We start from the raw sequence: 12755 nt of genomic DNA on the forward strand, positions 1-12755 counted from the left end.
TACAATAATCTCAGCTTCTGCTGCATACGTGAAATTTTCTGTTTTCTTAAGTTACAAAGCATTCCTTATTATTCTCAAAACAAATAAACAAAGACATTATGACAAAATCCAATTCCTCAGCATTCAATTTGATGGGAAAAAAAGGCTCAAAAGTTCTTTATGCCTCTGAACACTAAAGTCCAACATTGGGATTCCCTGAGCCTGCTGCTACGACCCCCATACCACTTGATTCTTTGATGGCAATACTATCTCCATTCAACTCTTTTACAAGTTTATCAATCTTCCGAAACTGATACGGCCATCGCGAATTGTAGAGAAATTGACGAAGATCGAACCGATTGTCCTCCGGAGAATAGCTCTGCGATGAGATTTCAGTAAACCTCTAAATAACGAAAGATATGCATGTAGATTGTAATATTGTGATACCTCTTTTTACCATAAATTCCAATACAATAGTAGATACCTACCTCGGCGTGATAAGATGGCGTTAGTACGGTCATTTTGTGTCGATTGATGGAGTAATACTTGAAGAAATGTTTCACTTTTTCAGCCACCTCAGACGGAGTTAACTTAGCTCCCCACCGGTAGCAGAGGTTCTGAAACAAGAAGAGTCACTGAAGTTTAAAGGACTGTCTGAGTGAGGAGGAGTTATGTGAAAATATTGAATGAACCTTAAACATCGACACTGGACCACAACGGAAAATTTTTCGCAGCCTTCCGTACACTGAGAGCTCCTCATAAGTCATTCCCATGTCAACTTCATCCAACTGTTTCAAAAAAATAAATAAATAAATAAACATCGGAAAACAATTTATATAAATCCAGATTTAACTCTGGGATAAAATGCATCTAATGATAAAATTTTCAGAGGAAAAGAAAAGCATGAGATGTGGAAGCAAAGAACCTGGCTGTAGTCAGAACGTATTGGCTCTAACTCAGCTGTAGGTGGAGCAGCTTCGATATCCGCCAACGATGAGTAGCAAAGATGGGTGGAAGCCCATCTAAGAAATGCTCGAAGATCCTGCTTACTGATGCTTCCAATTGGATTTATATCTGCTGAACTGCAATCATACTGCCTCGAGAATCCAAACATGAGATGTGACGCTCGTCAAAAAGAAAACATGGCAGTTCTATAGTACACATCTATAGAAAATTCAAGAAGGGAAAAGAAATAGCTTGAATAATATCGAACCTTTGTTAAGTAACCACGCAATCCTTCATCGACGTTGGAGCTACCCAGAACAAGGTAGAATCCTGGTTTGCTATGTACCCAAGGTAAGAGTGATGCAAACATAAAAGCCAGGACCATCCTGATTCTAGCTTGAATATTTTGCAGACCTAAATTTTCAATATTAGATCCCCCATCTACCTGCAAAACAAGACAAAGATGACGCTTAAGACATAAATAGCTTACAATCGGAACAGTTCAAATATCTTAAAGATAGGCATAACGATAAAATCATGTAGTGTTGCTCTACTTAGACGAAGCATATCAACCTAACCATCTCAACATGAAGAAAATATAATTTGCAGAAAAGCACCTTACCCTGTCCTTCTGTACACAATACAATTGAACTCAAAGGAGAAAAAATAGGTATTTTCACCTTATACTGTGGACGTTTTCCAGTGAGTGTTTGGAACAAAGATAAAAATGCTGAAACAATCCCGTCAATGGAAACATCAAGATGCCATGAACCAATCTCATGTGCTAGGACCTTTGCTCTTGTACGTGTCGCTTCAGAGCTACAAGGAGCAAGCATGGTTAGCGAATGATACCAGATTTCGAGCTATAACAAAAGGCATAATTGTATGACCTATTGATTAAAAGATAAGATTTATAAACTGATGAGAACCCCAAACTGGACTATGTTCAAATTGACGTTCATGTTAAAATGCAGACAATAAATCAAGATGAATTCATGGATTAAAGCATTGCTATAAATTTTAGCAAGGTCAAGCATGTCTTCCATGGGATACAGTTGATGTGCACATGATCTAGTTCAGCTACCTATAGTGATTGGAAAAATGAACTTAACCATTCTACGCACCTATTTTCAGAACCCATAAATACAGTATAAAAAATTCGTTTAGCAAATTCTCTGCTATCAGTTGGGAACTCTCCGTCAGCATAATGTCCAATCCGTATTGCATCAGCTTTCACTTGTTCATCTCCATTTGCAATTTCTGCAAGCCAATGTATAGAAACAACCAAGAAAGTACAAGTTGTGAATGATTGGTGGTAAGTGTAGGAATTAGCAAAACCCCATGCTTCTTATTGGGTCTGAAGCTGAGTTTTCTAATTATATTCCATTTATTAACAAAATTTGGAGTGGGTTTTTGTAAGGTTCTTCAAGGCATAGTTTTTTACTGTTAACGTTCTACACGGATTTCTTTGGAGATCATTTATTTACCTTCAAATTGTTGCCTGTCCTCCTATGTGATGGAGACACTGCCAATAATCTAATACCCAACGACTTAGACAGTCCCTTGTTCATTTGACTTAATTCTTCGCCGTATGCTACTTTAGCTGAATTTACAAAATAGAGATACCAGAACAGTGCTACTCTACCTGTGTCCATGGCTAATAAAAACAAAAAAACCAACCTTTTACGACAAGCTGGCACATGCAGCCTACTATGGCTGCAACAGAGGAGCTATCAGCTCCACCAGAGAGAGGAAGCAAAAATCCAGAAGCTCCACTTCGTCTTAAATAGTCCCATAACCAGCAACCGGGTCCAAAGGCTATTTCCTCTTCCGCACAGTGATATTTAATCTACAAATCATCAATCACATTGCAGTTGAGAAAGATCAGCCTTTGACACCATGACCTAAAATACTATTGAAATATACTGAACGAGATGCAACTAACCTCAAGTGGACTTGAAAGGGAAATTTTGAGGTCGAATGATTGACATAGACTGTACGGGGCTGCCACAGAAGGAACTTTAGTTTTATAGCTTGCCTGTTCTTGAAAGCTGCTGATAGATCCTCTAAGACTAGCAACCTGTCAGCAGGCAAACTTCTTAAAACCAAATGTTCAGCAAAAAAGACAGGAAGAAAAAGAAAACTCCAGCAAATTTTTTTTCTTTCAAAGCATTGGGATATCAGGGCTCCACATGTTGTTATGTTCATAGACCAGGACACAATTTTTGCAGAGGCTCTCGGCCACCCTCAGGCCAATTTCGGGAGACAACAAGAACTTAAAATCATTATAAACAATTTGAACCCTATACTTTGTAGAGTATCTCCCAAATATCTACTGCGACCACCATAGCATCCTTCACAGAGAACACCCATCATTTAAGTTCAACAAGTGACCGTTCAGTTGAAACTAATTTATGACTTGTGATAAGGCAAAAATGGAGTTAGTAACTTGAGTTAATAAATGTGAGATAAAGGGATCCAATAAATCATCACATGCCTCATTGTTTGAAGAAGTCCAAGGAAACTAGAAACTATTTTCATACCGCATCAAGATCTACATGGGCAACAATAACTTCAACATCCTTCAAAGAAAACTGTGAGCCTTGAGCTACCAGATCACCATTTACAACGACACAAGCACATCCATCTGCAGCAAAACATAAACTTCAATTAACCCTTTGTTTTCTTCTGCAAACTACAAATGTCAATATGCACAATATGCTACACATATAAGCATGTGAACATTAAAAATGACCCCACACAAAGTACATATAAATATATTTGTGTTACCATGAATACAATGAAAGAACCGTCACTATATAAGCAACACTGACTAAATTTTATGCAAAAGAATGATGCATACCATAGTAAAGGCGGCCACCATCACAACCCTGGTGGTTACTATACATGTAAACTCCACCACGAGTATGAGTAGCACCGATAAAAGCACGAAGACGAACATCCAATTTTCTTAGTTGGTGATGACTTCCACTGGCATTCATAAATACTTCAACCCCATTCAAAGCAAGTTCAGCATGAGGAGGAATAGGTGTAAATAGTTCTTCACAAACTTCAGCGGCAACAGCTCTAACAAGATTGAACATACTAGGCATCAGACCTTGTTTATTCTCTACAAATCCAATTACCAACAAAACATCCAACATCCAATTATCAACCTGTCAGTATACAGCATTCAGAAGTTACATGTACATAAGAATTTTGGACTTGCAAAAAGAACAATAATAAATTAAACCAGTATTTTGGAACTCACGCGTCTAGGAACTGAATATATCCATAGCCAAAAGGCACAGATGTCTGTGACAGAGCCTCGGAGATATCTTTAGGCAGCTGAAAATCCACAAGTTTGTCCTTTAACTTCCATGCTGTGAACCACCGGAGCTCCCGGTAATTCCCATCATTTGCAAGCCACATCTTTGGGCGTATCATAATAATTTTCCTATTGTAACACAGAACTTGGCAATTGTAACGCTCGGAGTCTTTAATAACAGGCATGCCAATGCTGCACAATATCCCATCAGTCCAAGGACCCAACAGTATATCCTTCAAGCATTCCCATCTGCATAAGTATCCTAAAACAAGAAATTTCAGCACCCCAGAAGCTTGAAACCACCAAATATGTCTAGTAATACACTTCCAAGAATGAAGCTTACAGAAATGGCATTAACAAAGGAGACCCCACAAATTGCCTTTTGTTGGAAAAGTCGGAAACAATTTCCCATAACCAAATGGGGATATTTTCAGATAATAACAACCGAATTGAGATAAAAACAAGCAGAAAACTTACGCATGAGTGACAGTGTCGAGCTCCAAGAAATGGTCTTCACACCCATATCCAGTAATCTCAAGTTCAGGGCCAAGTCTAATGACAGCTCCAGCACGTTTAGCCTCGTCAATAGACTCTTTGATGTGCTTCACATTACAATCGAAATCCATAGCCCATTGATTTAAATTGCACGTTGCCACTTTCAACAACCTCATCTTAACGATTCCTCAACCTCCCCACCTTACAATTGCAAACAAAAATCAAGAATCAATGAACCCATTTGAATGATCACCACAAAAGAAATAAAGGGTAATAGGAAAAAATGAAATCGAGGGCCTGTGTGGACTGACCTGGGCTACTTCTGCTGAAATTTTGGGAGCTTTGCAGGGCCGACCTTATGAGAGGAGCAGATAAGTGAAGATGGTGTCCTTGTTCCTGTGTTTGATCCTTTTTTATGCCTCGGGAAATTTTTCTGGTCGTATTCGGTGGGGCTTGGCTTTTCTAAGTCGCGCTCGGAAGTTGGAAATGGAAGTTGTTCGAGTCAGTAGCCCGACCGGTCAAATGGTCCTGGACCCTGGGACGGGTTTTGGTGATAAGTCCGACCCGTTTTTCCTCTATTTTTCTTAATAATAATAATAAATTTATTATTAAAAGAAAAAACCAAACCCTTTTTAGTCCAAACTTAGTCCCAAAATTTTGCGTCTAGTCTCGTTAGAGTTGGCTTGGATTAATTAGAACAAAAAAATATTTTTCAAAAAATCATTTTTATTTAAATCTTATGATAAAAATCGTTTAAAATAAGCTTTAAAAGTGTTCCAAGAGTTCTTTTGAGAAGTTGTCGAACACTTCAATTTTTTTTTCAAAATGGCTTATTATCAAAATTAAACACTTGAATGTTAGCATGATTACTTTATATCTATATTGAATAGATGAATCATAAGATCATTTATGCCAAATTGTCAAGAATATATATGTATCACATTCCATCGACGAATTGATAATGACTCTAAATGACTATTGTCTTCCTCAACCAAAACTCTGAATATCCTAAGTGGGATCTTTCTCTAGATGGGATTCGAGAAAGATTAATTGCTTATTGTTTTGGTATATTAGGGACCATAGCCTAAGGTCTCTGTATATACTAGTTCAATTAGGGTTCCCATTAAACCCTAATTAACTAGGAATGAGCTCCTACCCATTAAGTCCATACTCAATTAGAAATCTAAGGCCTTAATTAATTAGATCACATAATATGATCTAATCTAATAAAATAACCCAATGTGATAAATTATTAATCCACATACATAGCTCATACTTTAATTAAACATATTATTATTTAAACATATTTAACAATCTCTTACTTGGGCTATGTCTGTGTATCTGATATAATTAAATCACACAAACCTTAAGCACGCATAAATAGGTTATTTCAATAATAGAATTCCCTTTAGTTCAATCTGGTCCATCTCTTGTATTAGCACAGAATCAAGGCGGCTTTTGTCACTATCCTCGTAATTAAACTTTCCTTCATCACCAATTCCAATACATTCAATGACATAGATCAAGTATAGATGGATAACAAGGAAGTTGCATACAAAGTGATCTAGATCATGCTTGATTCCAACTGGTCCAAATTTCTTAGTGAGATCATTCTTAAAACGTTATGTTAAACCGCACTTGCAAAACCGCATGCATGATAATCAAATTAAGATAATAAAACTTAAACCATCAACTTTATTCTATATATAAAATAAACAAATTAAGGTCAAAGAACATCCTTAATAACAAACTTCCACTAAACCATGGAATCATAATAGTGACTGACACCCATGCGAACAACATTCTCATGAAAAACTTTAGGTGGTAAACCTTTTTTTTCCCAGTGGATCTACCATCATAGAGTTTGCTCCTATATGTTCTATCAAAATTTGACCATTTTGAACTCTTTCTTTAATAACAAGAAACTTTACGTCTACATGCTTTGACTTTGTATTGCTTCTGTTGTTGTTGGAATACATTACTGCCAACTTATTATCACAAAATAATTTTAGTGGTCTTTCTATGCCAACCGCTATTCGTAGCCTAGTGACAAAATTTCGCAATCATATTCCATGACTTGTTGCTTCATAACATGCTATAAACTCTGCAACCATGGTATAAGAAGCCATAAGTGTTTGTTTAACATTTTTCCAAGATAGAGCTCCTCCAGCCAACATAAAGATATAGCCTGAAGTGGATCGTAAAATGTTTTGGCATCCTGCATAATCGAAATCAGAATATCCAATGATCTCCAAAACGTCTGAACTCCGATAAGTAAGCATATATTCTTTTGTTCTCTGTAAATACCTCAAAACTCATTTGGCTGCTTTTCAATGATCCATCATCGGTTTGCTCAAATTTCTGCCTAACACTCCAACGATGAACGCAATGTCTGGACGCGTACACACTTGAATGTACATTAGACTTCCAACAACCAATGCATAGGGAACCTTCTGCATCTCCTTAGTCTCAAGTGTGGTTTTGGGGCATTGACCTAATTGAAATTTATCACCTTTAGCGATCGGAGGTATCTCCAGATGCACAATCTTTCATGCCAAATCTACTCAAGATCTTTTCAATATAGTTCATTTATGACAATCTCAAAATACCTTGAGAACGATCTCACAGTATTTCAATTCCTAATACAAAAGAAACATCACCAAGATCCTTCATCTTAAAATTTCTTTTAAGAAATCTCTTGATGTCATGCAATAAACCTACACCATTACTTACTATGAGTATGTCATAAACATATAACACCAAAAAGATTGACTTACTCCTACTGAACTTGTGATATACACAATCTTCCACTATATTCACCTCAAAACCAAAGGAGATTATGACTTTATGGAATTTTTTATACCATTGGCAAGAGGCTTGCTTGAGACCATAGATAGATTTTTTCAATTTACACACCATAGATTTTGAATTACCAGACACAATGTTTTCTTGTTGTATCATATAAATCGTCTCAACAATGTTCCCGTTGAGAAAAGAAATTTTTACATCCATTTAGTGTAGCTCTAAATCAAAATGAACTACTAGTGTCATGATTATCCTGAAAGAGTCTTTCAATGAAACCGGAGAGAAGGTCTCTCTGTAGTCAATGTCTTCCTTTTAAGTAAAACCATTTTTCAACAAAACGAGTCTCATATCTTTTGATATTGCCATGCGAATCCCTTTTGGTTTTAAATATCCATTTACAACCTATGAGTTTCACCCATGATGGCAATTCAACAAGTTCCCAAACGTCATTGTCTTTCATGGATTTTATTTCCTTTTCCATAGTGTTTATCCATTTTTTAGAGTTAGAACTTTGTAGAGTTTGTAAGAAGTTGATTGGATCATCTTCCATTATGGCCACATCATCCTGATATTCTAGAACAAACACAATATAATCATCTGGAATTTTACTTCTTCTCTCTTTAGTAGATTTCCTTAATGGCACTTCTTGAGGTTGTTGAGTTTGAATCTTAGGTTCAACAATGGAGACTTCAATGTTGTCTTCATCTATAATTGGTTCAATGGTGATGTCAGGAATTGTAGCCGGAACATCATCTATAACCACATTAAGAAAGGAAACTAATTCCTCTTTAAAGACGGCTTTCCTTATGTTACCTTTCCTCCAAACTCAAAATCCTAAATGAATCTAGCATTTCCTGTTCAAACAATGATCTAGAAGTGGGATCATAAAACTTAAAATCCCGAGAGTACTCAAAATACCCAACAAAACAACAGCTTAGTTCTTGAGTCCAATTTTCTATCATTAGATCTGTAAGGCCCAACCTTAGTTGGACAACCCCATATGTGAAGATTCCTAATACTAGGCTTCTTTCGTGTCCACCGTTCGTAAGGGGTTTTAACTATTGATTTACTAGGTACCCTATTGAGAATATATGTTGCAGTCTTTAGTGCCTCACCCTAGAGAGATTCTGATAAAGAATAATGACTAATCATACTTCTTACCATATTCTTAAGTGTTCTATTTCTTCTTTCTGCCACACCATTTATGTTGGGTTTGCCCTGCATAGCCCAATTCTACATTTCTCTAGGTATTTGGTAAAGGGCCTTGGACGTTGTTCACCTAATCCATCATATTTATCATAGTATTCACCATCACAATCATATTTGACAACCTTAATTTTCTTTCCAAGTTGAAGTTCAACTTCAGCTTTGAAAGATTTGAAAACGTCCTAAGATTGTTACCCACATTTTGAATAGTCGTCTATGAACATAATAATATTGTTGTTCATTCCAAGAAGCTGTAGGGAAGAACCACAAATATCTGTATGTATTAGTTCTAAGACGTCTAAGCAACTATTGGCACCTAAATTTATCTCGATATCAAATGCCTTTAATTTACCTACGAGATTGGATATTTCCATAATGTACCCTCTTATGTTCCCATTTCTCTTATACCTCATGGAAGTTAAAGAAGTAAAAGCACTACTTGCTTTCCCTTTTTCATTTTTAGCAAAAATATTTCTCAATTTGAGCTAGGAACTTATTGGCATTTTCACTTTTCCATGATAGATCCCCGAAAAGATTCCAGAATGGAGTGCCTAATGATCATCAAACACATGCGATTTGACTGTTCCTACTTCTCTATATGAGCCATATTTGACTGTTCCTCAGTAGAAATAGGTTTATCGATCTTTAATACAAGGTCCAAATCCATACACCAAAAAATATCTCTAGGCTTTCCTTCCAAATCTTGAAGTTCGATCCATTCAACTTAGGGATTGAACTCAGATTTTCAGATATTTGAGTAAGACCAATTGAATTAATAAACAACAAAACATATGCTCACAATTAAAATATAACAAAATAATTTCACTTATGTGGTGGGCTCCTTTAACAAGATACCTAATACAACATTGATGTCCAGCCTTTGGGCAAAAACACCAACTGTAAATGGTACTCTCAACATAGTAATCAAAGTACTGACCATAAACTCTGTCAAAAAATAGTATTTCTTTGGACCGACTATTTTTCACATGAGTAATCCTTATAATTACCGCATACCTATTACCACATGCATACCCATAATTTGGCCAAATAATTGTCTTCCTTTGGGTCGATAATTATCCACGTAAATTCATGAATATTCACATCTTATATTTCATAATTAAACTGATCTAGATAATAGAGACTACTTTAATAACATATTATTTTTTACCAATTCAATCTAAAATAAAAGACACAATAATATAATAATATTATTGTACAAAAATAAAGGAGAAAGAACACCAAATAGCCTTTACCAAAATTCACTCAATAATTGCATACACATAATACAATTAAAGCAACATAAACATGTGAATATCACAAAAAAAAATCAAATTGTAGATTTTAATTCACAAACTTATCAATCAAGAACTAAGAATTATTTTCAAGAATTTCACCAAATTATTAATCAAGAAAACTTAGAAACGCTGGCAAGAAATTCAATCAGCAATTAATCCAAATAGTTGACAAATTCAATATTATCAAATTATTAAAAAATAAATTAATTGAATTCAGTTGGTTTTTTTTAAAAGGAAATTTTTTAAAAAAAAAAAAAAAAAAAAAAAAAAAAAACCACCGGTGTCTAAAATTATCAATCACAATTGAGTTTTAGAAACTCATATTCATCAATTAAGTATTAACATAACTTTTCAGTAAAAAGAAAAAAAAAACAGCGACAACATTAACTTTTCCATTATTAATCAAGTTTAAAACGGAATTCATAAAGTCATCCATTAAGAATTAAAGAATAAAACGGAATTCATAAAGTCATCCGTTAATAATTAAAGAATAAAAAAAACTGATAATTAAAACCAAGAACTGCCGGCAATACTTTAATCGGTAATTGACCGATACCTTCGTCCGATGGCAACTCCAGTCAGTCATTGACCAAAAGTCTTGATAGGCAAAACTTGCAAACGATTAGAGACTCAACTCCTTCAATTGGTCTTTAACCTTTTCCAATAGATTTCATCACACTGGTGGACTTTTGTCAAGAATATTGAACTGGACATCCTCAATTTTGACAATAATAAAACTAAAATTATTTTATATATATATATACTTTAGGAAACCATGTACAATCAAAATAATCAACAAAAAAATTCACTTTAATCCACCGCTAGCACATCATTCATAATCGGTAATGGGTATGCCAAATACCACCGACAAGAATAGGGGTTGCAAGAACACATATTGCCGAAGAAAAAAATGATTGTTGAGATTTCCTACCTACCACCAGTGAGATTTACAACGTTGCTATAGTAAGCTGGTCATTTTTTAAAATAAAATAAAAAAAAAAACTTTAAATTTTTTACCGAAACCAAAATTTAATCAACAATACCAATGAAAAATGCATAAAACTAACAATCCAACATGAAATTCATACTCTGATACCACTTGTTAGCATAATTACTTTATATCTATATTAAATAGATAAACCCTAGGATCATTCATGCCAAATTGTCAAGAATATATACGTATCAAATTGATAATGACTCTAAATGGCTATTGTCTTCCTCAACCAAAACTTCGAATGCCTTAAGTGGGATCTTTCTCTAGATGGGATTCGAGAAAGCTTAATTACTTATTGTTTTGGTATATTGGCACCATAGCCTAAGGTCTCTTTATATACTAGTTCAATTAGGGTTCCCATTAAACCCTAATTAACTAGTAGCAAGCTTCTATCCATTAAGTCCATACTCAATTGACCTTGATTAATTAGATCACATAATATGACCCAATCTTATAAATAACCCAATACAATAAATTATTAATCCACATATGTAACTCATACTTTAATTAAACATATTATTATTTAAATATATCTAAAATTGAAAACTTAGTTCAAAGTTTCAAACACACTTTTAGTTCCTCAATTTTAAAATTTTTACTTTTAAGTTTTATTTTTATTTTATTATTAGATTTCAAGATTTATATCTTTTAATTTTTTTTTTTTTTACTGAATACCTATTTTTATTCTTAGACGTTTATTCTTTAATTTAAATTATAATAAATACAATTAATTAGTTTTCACGAAAGTTATTCTTGGTCTTAATACTAATATTAAATTTTCACTTGATAACTATGTTAAATCAATCAACTGGGAGTCAACACAAAATAGTACCGAAGTGTGCATTAATGAAAAGTTAAACATAAAACTGTAAAATGTTGAAATCAGTGGACTAGATAAAAATTATACTCAAAATTCAAACATAAAAATGTGGCACTTTGAAGCTTGGGACTAGCTGGAAGTTAAATTCAAAATTTATAGGTAAATATTCATTTTAAAACCTACGAACCAAACCAAAATTGAACCCAAAACTTTAGTGTTTTACTTTTTTATTCCAGGGTCAAAAATGCATAATGAAATTTAAGACTCTGATTTTTTTGGTCAGCTATATCTTAACAAGTTGGCTATGTTTCCATTGAAAGACATGCCCAACTTCAAGATTGGAAATTGTTTGACATGTTTTTTTCCCCTTAATCTGGATAGTTTTTTCTATTTATGGTGAATTTGGAATACTTTCTCACGTGTTGTGATGAGTTTTGTGCACTTTCTAGTGTTTTTGAGCAATGAGTTTATTTCATCTTGATGTTACAAAATTTCACGATCTTACCTAAATTCAAAAAGATCGTGCAATCTATGTATATATATATATTGATTTTGTAAGAAACCCTCTTTATTGTAGAATAAATGATATTGAATGATTTAAGAAAAGTGGTTTCAAACTACTAATTCTTGTACCCGAAAAATGGTTATTTTTTCCATACTACTTGAATGTGTTTCAATAGCATTGCTCAGACAATCAAGGGGCTAACGGAATCAAATGTGGCCATAATATACCAGGAAGTCAGAGGAACTTGAGCCTATAGCGCCATCTAGGCGATTAAGGGGCTATCAGGATCAAGTAAGACCAGAGTATACCGGTAAGTCCAGAGGAATCTGGGCCTATGGTGTGTACCCTATTTAGCCTTAAGGCAGCTCTACGTGCACGTATGA

General features: G+C 34.5%; 1 protein-coding gene across 3 annotated transcripts; it reads right to left on the bottom strand.

Annotated features, from left to right (window-relative positions):
• LOC120067790 (glutamine-dependent NAD(+) synthetase) lies at positions 1-5216 on the bottom strand. 3 transcript variants are annotated; one of them, XM_039019373.1, is made up of 14 exons: positions 5059-5216; positions 4730-4948; positions 4196-4501; positions 3788-4011; positions 3468-3571; positions 2870-3004; positions 2605-2773; positions 2049-2184; positions 1605-1743; positions 1193-1369; positions 905-1072; positions 672-767; positions 468-596; positions 1-358 (listed from the first exon to the last, which is right to left on the bottom strand). In XM_039019373.1, exons 2-14 carry the CDS (start codon positions 4921-4923, stop codon positions 173-175), a joined length of 2163 nt encoding a protein of 720 aa, XP_038875301.1. In that variant the 5' UTR covers positions 4924-4948; positions 5059-5216; the 3' UTR covers positions 1-172. The 3 variants fall into 3 exon arrangements, with proteins under 3 accessions (XP_038875301.1, XP_038875302.1, XP_038875304.1); XM_039019374.1 differs by lacking the exon at positions 5059-5216 and having other exon boundaries at positions 4196-4514; positions 4730-4914; XM_039019376.1 differs by lacking the exons at positions 4730-4948; positions 5059-5216 and having other exon boundaries at positions 3788-4100; positions 4196-4337.
• Between the last annotated feature and the right edge of the window lie 7539 nt (positions 5217-12755).

Source organism: Benincasa hispida, chromosome 12, assembly GCF_009727055.1.
Source record: "Benincasa hispida cultivar B227 chromosome 12, ASM972705v1, whole genome shotgun sequence".
NCBI lineage: Eukaryota > Viridiplantae > Streptophyta > Magnoliopsida > Cucurbitales > Cucurbitaceae > Benincasa > Benincasa hispida.

Bases quoted from the DNA above. Each gene is read 5' to 3' on its own strand.
- LOC120067790 (XM_039019373.1), bottom strand. From the start codon at position 4,923: ATGAGGTTGTTGAAAGTGGCAACGTGCAATTTAAATCAATGGGCTATG. The intron at 2,185-2,604 runs GTTGGTTTTTTT...ATTGGCTTGCAG, and splicing joins GTGCCAGCTTGTCGTAAAAG to AAATTGCAAATGGAGATGAA. The intron at 597-671 runs GTTCATTCAATA...TTCTTGTTTCAG, and splicing joins GTCCAGTGTCGATGTTTAAG to AACCTCTGCTACCGGTGGGG.